General features: G+C 37.9%; 1 protein-coding gene across 3 annotated transcripts in view; it reads right to left on the bottom strand.

The window, feature by feature from the left end:
* LOC132285968 (uncharacterized) overlaps window positions 1–16,783 on the bottom strand; it is a 36,739-nt gene continuing 19,956 nt past the window's right edge. For 2 of the 3 annotated variants that reach the window (XM_059788211.1, XM_059788212.1), the window contains exons 5-8: window positions 15,203–15,310; window positions 14,842–15,120; window positions 2,152–2,295; window positions 1–748 (exon numbers count right to left, since the gene is read on the bottom strand). In XM_059788211.1, the coding sequence (XP_059644194.1) occupies window positions 560–748; window positions 2,152–2,295; window positions 14,842–15,120; window positions 15,203–15,310 (720 nt within the window). In that variant the 3' untranslated portion in view covers window positions 1–559. Of the gene's footprint in view, window positions 749–2,151; window positions 2,296–14,268; window positions 14,362–14,841; window positions 15,121–15,202; window positions 15,311–16,783 lie in introns of those variants that run through there. The other variant, XR_009472642.1, reaches the window with a different exon arrangement.

A 16,783-nucleotide genomic window follows, 5' to 3' on the forward strand; every position in this document is an offset into this window, starting at 1 on the left:
TTTTTACCCAAATTCAATTGGGTCATGACCATTGCATGCCCCCGAATATAAAGAAATTCGATTACCTGGTTACATGGAACAACACTTCAAAACCATTACAAAAATAAAAAATAAAAACCTTATCACTGCGCTTGCTCCAAGCCAATAGTGCAGCAGATGAGTCACAAGCCAACCAAAATTGGATAAGCAACTATTTCACAAGCTATTACATAACATAAAAGAATTATCACATATCATGTACAATTACAGATTCCCCTTTCCACCAGGCCAAATAAACCAGATGTAACCCCAGAGAACTGTAGTATGCATGGAAGATCGCATTCTCGGTTATGGTAGATGGAAATATAACTTGGTAAAGGTGTGGAGGATATCAGCAATAAAACATACCTTCAAACAACTTGTGCAGGCACTGGAACGGGTAAATCCCACTGACGAACAGTTTTAATTAAAAGCAGTTTTGGTCAGTCAATTGAAGTTCCTACCCCTCATCAGATGAACCAAATCCAATCACACCCATGAACTGCAGCAGGTTGTCTTAAAAAAGGAATCCTTTGATGGTTCAAGATGATATGGGTTCATATGGGTATGACAGCCATGGGTGTTTTAAGGCCTCCGCTGCTGAAGGACGATTCTCTGGGTTTATTTCAAGTAGATGAACAGCAAAGTCGATGAAACCCTGGTCCCCCATTGGTAACCGGTGCCTTAAGGATGATTTTTTGGGAATTAGATATTCCAGTTTGTTGGTTTCCTGAAGATGGTAAGAAACATGCACCATTTTTAATTAAAGAGAAAAAATATGCCTACAGATACTAGTAGAACAAATATTAATGCATTTGCTTCACACAGTTGACCTGTGTACTGGAAATGATGGAAACACGAATGGAACTGAAAATATCGGAGAAAATATAAAATCCTATTAACAAAACGTCGGCATTTATCCAATTAGATATTTAGATCCAAATTTTAACTAGTAGAACTAAAGAAATACCCATTTGGTAAAAGATTTCAATCATACATTGTGTCTCCTGGTGCACATGAAATGTTTAAGACTTTAAGTGCAGAAACTAAGGCTGCAATAGGAAGTACATTATTCCACTAGTGATTGTTTAAGTGCATCAATTGTCATGCCGTCATGGAAAACTAAAAATTCTGAAAAAGACTATTGGGGCGGGTGGATGTAATTCTAAAATATCCCAAATTTGTTGCTGGTTCCAAAACATGTGAAAATATTAGAGAATATTGGATAGGTTACAACATTGATCTGACAATTTCTGAAGAATTGTACTCATTGGAGGGCTTAAAGGAGATGTGGATTAGAATGCTCCTACAACAGGGGTTGGACCCCCTCTTGCTCTAGTGAAATTCACCTATTAACTTATTAAGAGGAAGAAAAAACTGGCCATAGAAATGAAAAGAATGACATTTGGTATTTTACTAAATATCATGCTAATCAGACCAATGTAAAAAGATAAAGTACCCAAAATGAACCACAACTCTCATGCCTTAAAAGTTTTTGAAATGTAAAAATGCCGCAATCTATAGCTATAAAAAGGGGCTAATACAACAAATGTGTATCTTATAAACATATCAAGATTGCTCCATCAATATAAACAAGAATTGTAGAATATATGTAGCCAAACCAAGTAGTTGGAAAAAGGCTTTGTTTAGTTGAGTTGAGTTGAAAACTGTTACATCAGTCACTAGACAACATGCAGAAGAAATGAAAAAAAAGAAATCTCACCAAAAAAAGTTGACCAATAATGCAGCTGACAGCATTACTACATCAAAGTATCAAACTTGAGTGTGCAGACATGTATACATACGTTAAAGGGGCTATTGTAGACAGCAAAGTAATTAAACAAATTTAAAGTAAATTAAAAAAAAACATAGAAAATATGCAAAAAGAAATAAGTAACATGCAATTTAATCAGGTTTGCAGTTCTCTTGTTGGACACCAAATCACAAGTAATGTCCTTGTTGCATAGCAATGGTAGAATATAACACAAAAATTCACATCAAATGCATTGAAAAAGCTAGGTTGTTAACTCCTTAACAGTCACAAAATATAATTTTTTTTTTCCAATATATGTGTGTGTATATATATATAGGAAGGAAGATAGAAAGATAAAAAAAATAGAGATAGATTATTACCTGGTTCCGTTCATAAAGCATGTGATTTTTGGTGAAGTATTTGTACGTATCTCGACCTTTGGCAAGCATATCTTGGTCAATAGAACCTATTATTCCAATTATCCGAGCAAGTAATGTAGCGGGTGAATCATTTTGGAAGAGGACCTACACCACAAGAATCTTCATTTATGATTTTTGCAGCGGGGGCCATGAATGCCAAAGGCAGGGAAAATTATCATAAAAAAATGCAAGGTCATTCAAAAGATTCTCTATATATCATGCACATCAGGCGATGAAAAAAAATCCTTTCAAGCAAACAATAAAGAGAGAACAAATGGAGAAACTCAATGCCCATTTAGATGGTCATTTGAAATAAATGAACAATCAAAACAAGTACAATTTTTATCAGCATGTCATTCAAAGAAATACTACATCACAGTAAGTTTGATGCATGACAAATTAACATACAATTAATAACAATTAAGTGAAAAATCCAAGATCTGCATGCTACATCTCAGGCATCACTTCTTAAATTCTACCCGTTGAAACTTTGCCTCTCATCATTGCCTTGGGTGTTTGGAAATGCCACACAATAGCGTAGGCTGTTACATCAACATAGCTTCAGCGGTATTGAGCAAAAACTTGCTCACATGGCAGTAAATCGACTTCTGTTTTCAAAATGGTACATTCTAAAAACAAAACAAATGCATTTTCATCATGGGGTAACTTTGAAGCAAGGACAATGAGGACACGGATACAACATGACACAAATTTGTTGATACAAAAAGCCTAAACATATAACAAGAACATATGTTTTATATATATAAATTGTTTGACTAGGATAAGTTAATCAAATATTTTGTAATTGTAACATTAAAATCGTAGCTTACGTTGAATCCTAAATTCATAAAAATCGATAAATGCATTGGTCCATAAACAAAGCGAAAGAAAGAACACAGTATATGTCCATGTTTGTATATAATACCTGTTGACCTAAGGGCAATCTAGTAATTTTGATGATTACAAATTATTAATGGTGTTTAGGCACTAATGTCTACATTGAGTGTTGTGCTAGATGATCACATTTTCAAGTTAGCCCTCAATGAAGCAAAGACATGTTCCAAATGTTCCAATGCACATGAAGACATCAATGGTCAAGCAATGGACATAGAAACGACTTGAAGATGCAAATGTCAAAGCTTGAAGCATTCACAGTTGACAATAATCAAGAATGCATCTCAATGAACAAGGAAGAAGCCTCAAAGATCAAAGATCAATGCCAAAGCATGAAGAATGGGGTATATTCCTTGGGAGGATTCAGGTGGATGGAGTGGAGTTGTGTACAGAGAAGGAGGTGCATACGGGGATTGATTATTTTTACCAGAGACTCTACGTGGAGCCGTTACAGTGGAGACCTCGTCTTGATGACCTTCACTTTGACTCTATTTCTCCATTTGATAGGGATGGTTTGGAAGTTCCTTTTTCAGAAGAGGAGGTCTTGAGAGCGTTGAAGAGTTGCAATGGTGACAAGGCTCTGGGCTCGGACGGATTTACTATGAGATTTTTGTCGGATAGTTGGGAGGTGGTGAGATATGAGGTGATGGGTACCTTTTATGAGTTCCATTCTACTGGGAGGTTCGAAAAGTCGTTGAATGCATTTTTCATTGCTCTCATCCCTAAGAAAGGGGTTGTATCCGATGTTAAGGACTTTAGACCTATAAGTTTATTGGGTTGCATTTATAAGCTTATTGCTAAAGTTCTCGCCTTGAGATTAAAGGAGGTTCTAGACGATGTCATCTCAGAGTCTCAAAATGCATTTGTCTTAGGTTGAGTAGCAGTAGGCCAAGAGTCCTATGCAAGCTCGATATTGAGAAAGCTTACGATCATGTCAATTGGAATTTCCTATTATATTTGTTAGGGAGGATGGGTTTTAGGGAGAAATGGAGGTAGTAGATTGAGATGTGTATCTCTACTGTTAAATTCTTTGTTCTGGTGAATGGGTCCCTATCAGGTTTTTTTGGAAGCTCTCGAGGATTAAGACAAGGGGATCCCCTTTCTCCTTTCTTAATTCTTATTGTTATGGAGGCCCTTAGCAGATTGATGGGAAGAGCAGTGGATTTGGGTTATAAGGGGTTTCAAAATGGGACCGGATTCAGGGCAGCAGATGGATATTTCTCATTTACTTTTTGTGGATGATACTTTGGTTTTCTGTGATGCAGATGTGTCCCAACTCCGTCATTTAAGGTGTGTGTTGGTCTGCTTTCAGGCCTTGTCAGGGCTAAAAGTCAATGTGGGTAAAAGTGTGCTTGTCCCTGAGGGGGAGGTTTCGGAGGTGAATTCGCTTGCGGCAGTTCTAGGATGTGGGGTGAGTTCCTTTACGATTTCTTATCTAGGGTTACCTTTGGGTGCTTCGATTAGGAGGGTGGAGGTTTGGGATTCAGCGATTCAGCATTTCAAGAATAGATTGGCCAGATGGAAGAAACAATATATGTCGAAGGGGGGAAAGGTCACTTTGATAAGGAGCACCTTGTATAGTCTCCCAACATATTTTCTATCCCTCTTTCAAATCCCGTGCACTGTTGCTGATAGATTAGAGAATCTCCAACGGAATTTTCTTTGGGGTGGAAGGGGTGATGAGTACAAGTATCATCTTGTTAGGTGAGAACATGTTTGTAGGCCGTTTCATTTGGGGGGCCTTGGTCTTAGGAGGATGATCCCTTTTAATAGGGCGCTTCTTGGGAAGTGGTTATAGAGATTTGGTAGTGAAAGACATCATTTATGGAGGAGGGTTATAGAGTGTCGCTTTGGGGAGAGGAGAGGGGGATGGTCTTCCAGGCCGGTGAGATCTGTTGCCAGCGTGGGAGTTTGGAAAACTATTTGTAAGGGTTGGGATGAACTGTCTAAGCATATTAGATTCAAAGTTAGGGAGGGTAGGGATGTTAGGTTCTGGGAGGATTTTTGGTGTGGGGATGTCCCCATGTCCCGGTTGTTTCCAAGACTATTTAGCATAGCTGTGGATAGACATGCTATGGTAGCTGACTGTTATCAGCTTGATAGCGGTAGGCTTACGTGGGATGTGCATTTTCGGCAATCTTTCCAGGATTGGGAACTTGAGGATGTCCTTGGCTTGTTTGATCTTTTGTATAGACAGGATGTGGATGGTAAAGGGCTTGATTCCTTGGTTTGGAAGCCTTCTCCTCAGGGGAGGTTTGATGTTCGCTCTTTTTTTCTGTGCCTCGTTGGTTTTCAAGGAACTAGTTTCCCGTGAAAGACGGTTTGACGTTCTAAGGCTCCTCTCAGGGTGGCATTTTTTGTTTGGACTATGGCTTTGGGAAAAATTTTAACTCTGGACAATTTGAGAAAGAAAAGACAGATCATAGTCTATGTGTAAGAAGGATGGAGAATCTGATGATCACCTTCTTTTGCATTGTCCTTTGGCTTATGATTGTTGGAACCTTATTTTTGGTTTGTTTGGTATTTATTGGGTTATGCCTCGGTGGCTCATGCTCGGGACTGTTGGAAGGTGATTCCCCTTTGTGTTTGGTGGAGCATTTGGAAAGAGCGTAACAAAAGATCTTTTGAAGGGGGGGGGGAAACCCCCATTGGGATGCTGAAATTTTCTATTATTAGTTCCCTTTTTTGTTGGGTAATGGGAAGAAATTATGTATCTCTAGATGAGATAGTGGACTTTTTGGGTTCTTTGGGTCCGTAGGACTCTATGTTTGGATTTCTTGTATTTTTCTTTGGTTTTTGTTTATTCTTGGGATGCGTTCCCCTCTTGAATGCTTTCTAATACATTTTATTTATCAAAAAAAAAGAAGAGTGTTTAGGATTCAATGTCACCGTATTTTTGAATCTTTCCCTGAAGCTCACATCTATAGGACCATGCATAAGCATTCAAACTTAATATTTGATCCTTATACAACCTAGAAATAGATCTTGAACTTCATTAATACACATACAAAGACCTAAATCAATTCCAAGGCCAAAGATACCTTCAAAGGGTCTATTTTCTAATGTCTAAGCTCAACCAGCCGACTGGTTGACTAATTTGAGCCAGCTGGTTCATCCAAAGAATTGAGAATTGATTGGAGAAGCATTTCAGACGACTGATACATTGTATCAGCCAATTGGTACTCCAAACCAGCCAACTGGTGTATGCCAAGTTTGAATTCAAACGGCTAGTTTTGCATTTAATGCATCCCCAACTACCTCCAATAGCGCTATTTTCTGCATTATCTCTCTACATATATGGTTGGGGCATGTATGAATGAATATACAAGTTGTGAGAAACATTTATTAGATATTAAGAGCATTCCTTTGAGCATAAATATACTCTTCATTCTCTCACTCATTCAATAGACTTGAGCTTCAATTTGAGATCCATTAATACTCTAGTCTTGTGAGCTTTGATTTGAGAAATCTATCTTTGAAGAGATATACATTATACTACATTCTTCCTACAACTCTATTTTAAGGATTGGTGTGACCCAAAGGGTTGGTTTGACCCAAAGTGTAAGAGAAGGTGGTTCTCTTAGCAAGAAGGAAGGAGGAGCTAGTTAGTTTCTTTTAAAAGTTTGCTCTCCACCCGAAAGGAAAAGTCATAGTGGATTTTGGAAAGTTTCAAGAGCGATCTTGAGCCGAGGAGTAGGAGTTCCGAACTTTGCTAAATTGCCAGTCAATTGTGTTTAATTTTCTCTTCCCTTAACTCATTTAAATTGTACTTACTTTGATTATATTCATATCTTTCTTATTGCACAATTTATATTCATTATTGCATAGTCTTGATGATCCTTAGAAATCAGAACATTTTCCATTCTTGGAGAGGTTGTACAGTGGAGAGCCGAGTCAGAGATGCTTGGAGGACTACTCCCCTTTGTATATGGTGGGGTTTGTGGCGCGAGAGAAATAGGAGATACTTTGAGGGAGAGGAGTCTCCTATTTGGGCTCTAAAGTATAGTATACTTTCTTCTTTATTCTTTTGGGTAAATGGGCGGGATTGTAATTCAATGGATTGTCTTTTGGATTTTGTTGATAGCTTAAAGCTATAGTGTCGTCATGGACGGCGGTTGTCTTCTTTGGGAGCACTCGCCTTTTAAGCATTTTCATGAAATCTTTCTTATCTATCAAAAAAAATAAAAAAAAAAGGAAATACATCGATTAATCAATCAACAAATACGGCACGAATTTATTAGTCACTATGTCGAGATAGATTTGTTCTATCCATGTTCATCCATCACAGCGATTTTGGATGGCACGCCCCAAGTTACCATGGACTCAGTTGTTCCCTAGTCCAATTCTAACCAAATTTATTGGTTAGCATAAAATTCACGAGGGAACCGGCCAGTTCACTAGAGAAGCAGCCAAGTCAAAGGCGATTTGGGCATTCCGAAGAACAGACCAGTTTGGCCAGAGAATTCCCAGTTTGCGTGTGCGCAACTGGTTCATGAGAAACCTAACGGGCAATAACCCAGCGGGTACAAACCCACCTCTCCAAAGGGGAGGTCGGGGGTTCGAGCCTCGGTGGACACATGGGTGTGTGAGTTTGCATAACCTTCCAAAATAAAACTGGTACATGAGAATAACGTTAGTGAACTTGCTGGTGCAAGGACAACTGGCCCGGCTCATTTTTTATGACAATTCGACCGGTTCCTGAACCAACTAACCAATTGCAACAAAATTGATTTATGGCCTATTATTCACATTTTTTTTCGTTTTAAAAAAAAAAACTGCAACAGGGTCAATTTACTTCTTTATTGGTTCTAAAGGCCAAATCTAGCAAAAAAGTGAGATCTAAGCTCAAAAGTTGAATCTTGGACTTCTAAAGTTTGAAATAATCAGTGAGTTTCAAAATATTTGAACTTTTTTGTATTTTCTATCTTTTCTTTTCTTTTTCTTTTTCTTTTTTTTTTTTTTTTTTTTTTTTTTTCGTGTGTGTATGGTTAGATCTAACTTTAACATGTTATTTCTTTGAAACTACTAATCAAACTTTTGGATCTAGCCATTGTTCAAACTTTTGGCGCCTCTTTTTAAAGTGGTAAGCACTTATCTTTAATGAAATATTATAAATAATAATTTATTTGCTGAAATCATTTTACATATACTATTTATATTATAAGCCATAATTTTTTCAAAACTTTTTTTGACTTGAATTTTAATTTTTAATTTTTTCTTTAATTATTGATTTTTTTTCTGTTTTAATTTCATTTGCTTGTAATCTTCATGTGATATACTTGTATGTGTTAATGAACTTATGATTCGTTATTTTCTCAAAGCTTTTGACTTGTATTTTAGTTTTTACAAATTTTTAAAATTTTCAGATTTATTGTTTTCCTTTTTAAAAAAATTCAATTGTAAATAGTAACTTCTTGCGATATACATGCTATATATTTATGATTCAAAATTTTCTTGGTATTTTTTATTTGATTTATATTCTTTTCTAATTTATTTTAGTTTTCATATTTATTTTTCTATTTCTATTTTCTGTTTTTTAGTTCTCACTTGAAAATGGTTACTTTTTGGTGATACACATGCTATATATGTTATGTGAGAAAATTTCAATAAGAGATTAGTTTTATTTCTTTGCAGAAATTTGAAAATTCAAGGATCTGGAGTTGGAGAGGGTGAGGGTTGTAGTGGTAGTGATAGTGATAGTGTCGATACTTCCTGCAAGTGTGAGAGTGGGAGTCAGACTAGGGCTGATCGGGTTTTGGTGTCACAGTAGACTATCATAGGAATATAGTAAGATTTTCTTATATGGTAGAGTTATCAATAGCTGAATTACACATTTTAAAGAGCATTTGTCTTATAAGAAAGGATATGTGGCAGGGTGTACACCAGTGAACACAAAAGTGAGAAAAAATTATGCAACATTTAATAGGGGGAAAGAAAGGAGAAAAGAAGTACAAGCACAATTGAGGGGAAACAGTGATGAGGGGATTCATCAGTTTCTTAAAACTTGGGAATGATTGAGATGATGATGTGGATATGACCATTGCCCGTAGAGAGAGCTTAAGGTCCCAGGAGGGGTGGCTTTGGAGACAATGTCATGGAATGGTTACTAGTCAGCATGAGGTAGGAGGGAGTAGTTGGAGTCGTGGTCATAGTGGGGGTATGGGCAGCCTGGGGAAGGGGATTACCAATTTATTTGGCATGGTGATAAAACATCACGTCATGCACATGAATCTGATGAGAATCCTCATTGAGGAGCCGTGGGACCAGGATTGGGACAGGGAGAGCATTGGGAGTAGGCAACAGTGGGTGCATCGGAAGTGAGATTGAGGACCATGGATCCCATGCTTGAGAGAGCAAAACAGCTAAACAAACTAGGATTGACCAAGGGCGCCAAAAAGAGCTGAGGGAGAGAATAGGAAAGGCGATACCCATTTGGTATTTTTTTTAATCATATAACATTTCACAGCACTGGTCCGATTACACTCGGCCTATGTTTGGTATTGTTGTTGATTGTGGGCCTCCCAGAACTAAGGAATTGCCGAAAAATACTTACCAGAGAGGCATATCAAGAGATGAAGAGGTCAATCAATGATTTTAAGCCTTCTTTTCATGAGAGGGGAGGTACCATTAGTTGTGATGGGTGGAACAGTATGAATGACAGGAAAAACTTTCTTATTTTATTGAATTAAGATCACTTTCTTCCGAAAATCATATGATGCATCACACATTGATGAACAATATGTGGTTCAAATTGTAATGGATAATGAGCGTGCAATAAAAGTTGCTGGGAGAACTTTGATGAGGAAGAGAGAGCATTTATATGGGACAGGTTGTGCAGATCACACAATCAATCTCATGCTACGTGACATGTTGAAGAAAGTCAATCTTGCCATTGTCTTTGATCAGGTGCAGCAAATCACATTTTATTTATGATCATGGTTGGGTCCACAACTTTATGAGGACATTCACCAATGAGAGAGAGTTGCTTCTTCCAAACATCACTCGTTTTGCCACCAGTTTCAATGCCTTCAAGAACATTGTCATGTTGAGGGCAGTGTTTACGTTGTCATGGAAAATTTCCAAGTAAGGATTATGATCCTAAATCTTTTTATGTATGTGAAAAAAAAATAAATAAATAAATACATTTTTACTCTTGTTTCTATTTTACTAGTTACTAATCTTATGAAACAATTCTAGGTGGGGGGAAGTCAAAGACCCATAATAAATATACTGTTAAGAATATTATCATTGGCAGGGAATTTTGGAAGAAGGCCAATGAAATATTGATAGTGCAAGAACACTGATTAAAATTGTAACAACCCCCACCCTACCCAGACACAATATTGTCCGTTTTTGGCTCCCCGGATGATACTACAAAATAAAATCGTAGTCTTCCATATACTCAATCCATCACCTCTGTCTCAAGTTCAAATACCTTTTGGGTGTAACAACCCTCACCCTATCCAGACACAATATTGTCCGCTTTTGGCTCCCCCGGACCAGAGACTTCCCAAAAGGTCACCCATCCTAGTACTACTCTAGGTTAAGCCCACTCAACTCCAGAGTTCCGATAGGTTCACAGCCATCACGGCTTTAAAACGTAGTGTCGTAAAAGGGTGTTGAATTAACATATAGCACTTGCCTTCTCCTTAACTACGCGATGTGGGATTGTGCACCTGTAGCTCGCCCAGTTTGGTAGCCTGCCATTGCCTCCAGGGGCGAATCAAAGAATTGTTAATAGGGGGGCTAATATTAAACAAGGGAAATTGGGGATCGAAAGATTAAAGAGTTGGAAAATTTTAGAGGAATTAGGGTTAGACTTTAGGGGGAGAGAAGGAGTGAGTTCTCTGATTTGTGCAAGAATAGGAATTTAGAAGTTCTCTGTGCTTTGGCTTAGTGAATGTTTAGGACTTGTTTGGCTTGGACCTATTTGGTTTGGCCTTTGTTTTAAAATTGTGGCTTAGATATTGGGCTTGTTTGGATGGGTTAAATTGGGGGAGCTAATACTACTACTAATTTTTTTCTTTTTTAAAACATTGGGCTAAATATACCTATACTAAAATAAAATAAAATAAATTTTGGTGGGGGGGGGGGGGGGGGGGCTCAAACCCACCCAAGCCCCCCCCCCCCCCCCTGGATCCGCCATTGATTGCCTCGCACCGGCCCACGCCCACCCACCCACATAGGTCGCCACAATCACCCCCCCTTTGGGGCCCAAAGTCCCCGTTGGCCACACTTCCATTTGGGTCAGGCTCTGATACCATTTGTAACAACCCTCACCCTATCCAAACACAATATCGTCCACTTTTGGCTCCCCCGCCAGAGGGTCACCCATCCTAAGTACTACTCTATGTTAAGCACGCTTACCTACGGAGTTCTGATGGGTTCACAGCCAACACGGCTTTAAAACACATTATGTCATAGAAAGGTAATGAACCTACATATAGCACTTCACTTTTCCACACCCAAGCGATGTGGGGAATTGTGAGCATACATAGCTCGCACCAGAGCCTTGTGTGAAGCTCGGTGGGTGGGAGCAGGCCTCTGAGAAGCAAGGCTCTGGTGCGAGCTACGTGTGCTCACAATTCCCACATCGCCTAGGTGTGGTGAAATGCTATATGTAGGTTCATAACCCTTTTATATCACAACGCATTTTAAAGCCGTGATGGTCGTGAACCTATTAGAAATCTGGAGTTAAGCGTGCTTAACCTGGACTAGTACCAAGATAGGTGACCTCCTGGGAAGTCTCTGGTTCGAGAGAGACAAAAGCGAACAATATTGTATCGGTTAGAGTGAGAGCCGTTACAAATGGTATAAGCGCTTGACCCAATCGAAAGTGTGCCGACGGAGACGTCGGGCTCCCAAGGGGGGTGGAATTATGAGGCTCGATGGGCGGGAGGAGGCCTATAAGAGGCAAGGCTCTAGTGCAAGCTACGTGTGCTCACAATTCCCACATCGACTGGGTGCGAAAAAGTGAAGTGCTATATTTAAGTTCATAACCCTTCTATGTCATAACGCGTTTTAAAGCAGTGACGGTCGTGAACCTATCAGAACTCCAGAGTTAAGCGTGCTTAACCTGGAGTAATACTAGGATGGGTGACTTCGCGGAAAGTCTCTAGTTCGGGGGAGCCAAAAGCAGATAATATTGTGTCGGGTAGGGTGAGAACTGTTACACCTTGCCTCTTACAGCCTGCTCCCGCCCACCGAGCCACACAATTCCACCCCCCTTCAAGGACTGACGTTCCCGCTGGCACACTTCCAGCTGGGTCAAGCTCTGATACCATTTTTAACAACCCCCACCCTATCCAAACATAATATTGTCCGCTTTTTGCTTCCCCGGACCATAAACTTCCCAGGAGGTCACCCATCCCGGTACTACTCCAAGTTAAGCACGCTTAACTCAGGAGTTCCGCTAGGTTCACTACCATCATGGCTTTAAAACGCGTTGTGTCATAGAAGGGTGTTGAATCAACATATAACACTTACCTTTTCCACACCCAGACAATGTGGGATTGTGCACCTATAGCTCGCCAAGTATGGTAGCCTGCCAATTCATCGGACCCGCCCACATAGGTCGCCACAATTTCTTGTCATGTAGACATAACTTCATGCATAACATCAATTTACACCAAAAGCTATGACATGCTAGTATGCACAAGACAAAGCGGGTTCCGAGCTCCACATAGCAACTTCAAGGATGAGATTGAGGAATCTTTCCCTCCATCTGCTCTTCACCTGAAATTTATCAACGGGTGAGTTTAAAATTGACAAGTAAATAGTGGCCAAATAACATTTCCTTAGGTTGGTTGATGGGGAAGAGAAACCCACGATGGGTTTCATTTCTGAGGCCACGTATCATCTCAAGTTCCATATCAAAGAGGACTTCTGATATCAAAAGGATTATTGGAAGATAACCGGTTGACGCACTATAATCTTTTAAAATTATAATTTCTTCTCAGTTAAAACTTTTAACAACTCAAAGTTTATGATTTATGGAATTTCCTAATTGCGTGTTACTAAAGACTTTTACTTTTATTAGGTTATCATCTAAATCCCCAATTTCAGTATCATAACAAGCAACCAGCATCAAGTCAAGTGGTTTCGGAAACAAAAGAGGGAGCCAAAGAGAAATTGGAAGATTAGAGCCCAATATGGGAAGAAAAGTCAAGGCAATGAGAAGTGACTAAAATTAAATAATGTATAATTTAGGGTTGCTAGAAAAACAAACAAATAACAAGTATAATTAATTATCTTGTACAAATTCCTAATTTCTTACAGCTCATGCTATTTCAGGGAAAATGAGAGATATTATGGCCACCTTCTACTGGTGTCCCACAACGGTGGCCCAATTTACTTTTTTGAGTTTATCGCTTGCTTTTCTCTACATGGGCATCTGGGTTGGACCAATTTGGGAGATAGGAGGGAGGGCTTAGCTAAAGATGAAGCTGTGCATCCACCCATCCAAAGAGGTAGGCTCTTCTGGGTGGAGTGGATATTACAGGAGATCGAGGCTATTATGCTTCAGCCTCTCTTCGAGATTTGGGCTTCCTTTATCCTCTTTTGTGTTGCCCTTAGAACCCCTTTGCTTTAATGTTAAGCTGTTTTGTTTCAGTGAAGGGAAAAATACTTCGAAGATGAACCTGTTCCGGTATCGTATCTGCTTACTCTGATTGTAAATGGGAGATATGCCACTCTCTATACTCGTATAATGGTTTGTTTTTAAAATTTTCTTACTTACCAGAAAAATAAAAATAAAAGAAAACAAAATCATAATTATTTTTCAGAGAAAACAAACATGTTGATTAGGCAAAGTAACCTGCTGACAAAGACGGGTGCCTTTGCCATAAATTCTATTATCCATGGCAGTCTCAGTTTGAATGATAAATTTGAGAAAACAACAAAATAACTTCATCTGGAGTGGGTAGAGAGGAGTTTAAACCTCAAGATTTTACAGGCTTTAATAATACAGGATTAAGACAAGGTGTCATGAGTGGACAGATTCATTATGTTAAAAAGGGATGAAGGAAGTACTTTTAGTATAAAATTTTTGGATATCGTCCCAAAGTGTTGAGGTGTCTTCTGATTTTGCTTTTTATTTTTTCTTTTTCTTTGAAATATTTTTATCATTTTAATACGACAGAGCAAACTGACTATTGAACGTATGTAATCTAATAGCTTTTGTACCTTCATATATAATTTCATTACCAACAGATGAACCAGTCCCACTCTAATTTCAACAAAGAATCATTGCTACCGGGTTGTAAGGCTTTCACATTTCTGCATTTTACATTGACAGACTTGCTCAGTGGCTAAATATGAAAGGGCATAGCAAAAATAACAGTATCATGAAGAATCTAATCTTTCACATTTGGTGATTGACTACCTCTGCAAAGAATTTAGAAAACCAAATTACTAAAAATGCAGTACTGGTAAAAAGGGTCAGAAGAATGATGCCCTGGAAATTCCCTTGATTAACAGGACCACAATGGGTTAACCCCTTTTATGATTTTTTCACACGTTTATTTTTGTATTGCATTAATAGGTCCTTTGCTAAATTTTGCAGCTGATAAGCTTCATGATACGTTAGCAATATAAATAATGTAAGGAAAAACAAAATCGATGCACAATAATAACTTCTGATGCATCTTACATAGCAAAAAGGAAAAGAAAACTTCAAATACAGGTTACAGCTCATGCACCATGCAAAAAAAGTTAAAATAATAAATATATAAATAGTTGTGGAAGGAAATAACTTACATTGCCAGTACAAAGCTCTGCGAGAATGCAGCCAAGTGACCAGATATCAATCTTTTTATCATATGGAAGTCCCAAGATAACTTCAGGTGCACGATAAGACCTAGATTGAACATATGAGCAGAGATGATCTGTTTGAAAACAACTACTTCCAAGATCAATGACCTTCACTTCACATCTACTGTAACTTTTCACCAATATATTTTCCGGCTTCAAATCACAATGTATAAGGCCAAGACCGTGCAAGAATTGAAGTGCCTCCAAACACTGAATAGTAATTGACTGCACAGATCAATTTAAAAGCAAGTCCTTAACCAGCATCTCAATGGTATTAAAAGCCTTTAAAGATTGGCACACAACAAACCTGCAATCTTGGCATTGTGAAGTAGACCTCCCCTCCAGATTCTCTATTAAATTTATGAAATTCATATAAATTTGCCTTCAGAAGTTCACATACAATTAACAAATGCTCCTGTAATGTGTAAAGGAAAGTCAGTAAGGATGTATTTGCCATTTGCTGGAAACTTATCATGAGTCTTTACTTATTTATTTTTTGGGGGGTCTCAAGTCTCTTGTCTGTGTTTATGGATGTAATTAAAAAATTTAATTGATTTCAAATAATTTTTGGAACCCTAAACTAAAGTTACCAAACATGGATGATTGAGACCAAATCGGTAATTGGTCATATATTGTTTAAACAGAATCTATTTCACTTACTTTGAGTTAGTGGAAGATTCATACAAGTTATTAGTCACACTTCAGAAAACTATCACTATTTTGGTGTACATAATTTGACAGTCTTGAACTAACGCCAGTACAAGAATAGAATGACCAAAAAAAAAAAAAGAGGGCCACGGGGGGGGGGTTGTGAAAATTTTGCAACTGAAAAAAAATGAAAAAATTAATAAAATAGAGGCGGGGGAAGTACCACTTTGAAAAGAATAAAAAAGTACAATCAATGTTGATGCTAAATCTAACATCTGGAAATAGGTACCTATGGAATATGTCAAAAGTACCAATACAAGTAATTATGCATAAAAAAAATAAGAAATGTCGTGAGAAAGAGATGGCTGCCCCAATAGTGTTAAAGCTGCCAAGATCAAATAATTAAGAAAAGAATTCAAAGGTATGCATTGATATATGTTCACTTGAATTTCTTTCAAAAATGGTTTTGCTCTATATTCATATAATGGAGAAACCTTACAATCATCATGTGCATGAAGTCACACTAATGGATGAAGACCAAAACCGCTTAACAATTACTTCATTTGATACCCAAAGGAGCCTTAATAAAAATTTACTAATGTTGTTAACTGAGATAAACTTTACCTTAAAGACAAGTATACGTGATGAACTTTCAATTTAATTTTGTGCTGAAAAAACTAGTTGCTTATGACATGAACTTTTTTCTTGAAAACAATTTGAACTTTTAAGGATTGCAAAATATCATCCTTGAGTTTTGCTTTCCATTCATTAAAAAGAACTGAGTTTTTGAGTCATGCTGTTTACAATTAAGGGGGATTACTCTCTAGTTTGATTGATACGTGTTTCTTTTGAGTTTCAATCATTCTTCTAAATCCTCTCTCATTCATTATTAGGTTTTCACTTGGATTAAGTGCACAATTTGTGCATGATAAGTCTCTGTATACATTCTTTATCTCTCATTAGATGAACATAAGCATTTATAAATGTAATGGAATATCTTCAGTTTTGTTAAGAGATTGAGTCATGAGTTCCAAAATTCTACTCAAAATATTGGTTGAAGGTACGTCAAAGTGTCATAAGCTGCAACCACAAAAACATGATGGAGATAAAGATCAGCATAAAACACACTGGAAATCTCTCAAGCTCAATCACATATCTAAGCGAAGGTAGGTTGAGATCATAGAGACTATTTATTACCTAAGTATGATCTTCAAACAAATCGTCCAAAATTAGGGTTTTG

Source organism: Cornus florida, unplaced genomic scaffold, assembly GCF_030987335.1.
Source record: "Cornus florida cultivar Cherokee Brave unplaced genomic scaffold, ASM3098733v1 CherokeeBrave_3.0.0_Hap2_Chr11, whole genome shotgun sequence".
NCBI classification, from domain to species: domain Eukaryota; kingdom Viridiplantae; phylum Streptophyta; class Magnoliopsida; order Cornales; family Cornaceae; genus Cornus; species Cornus florida.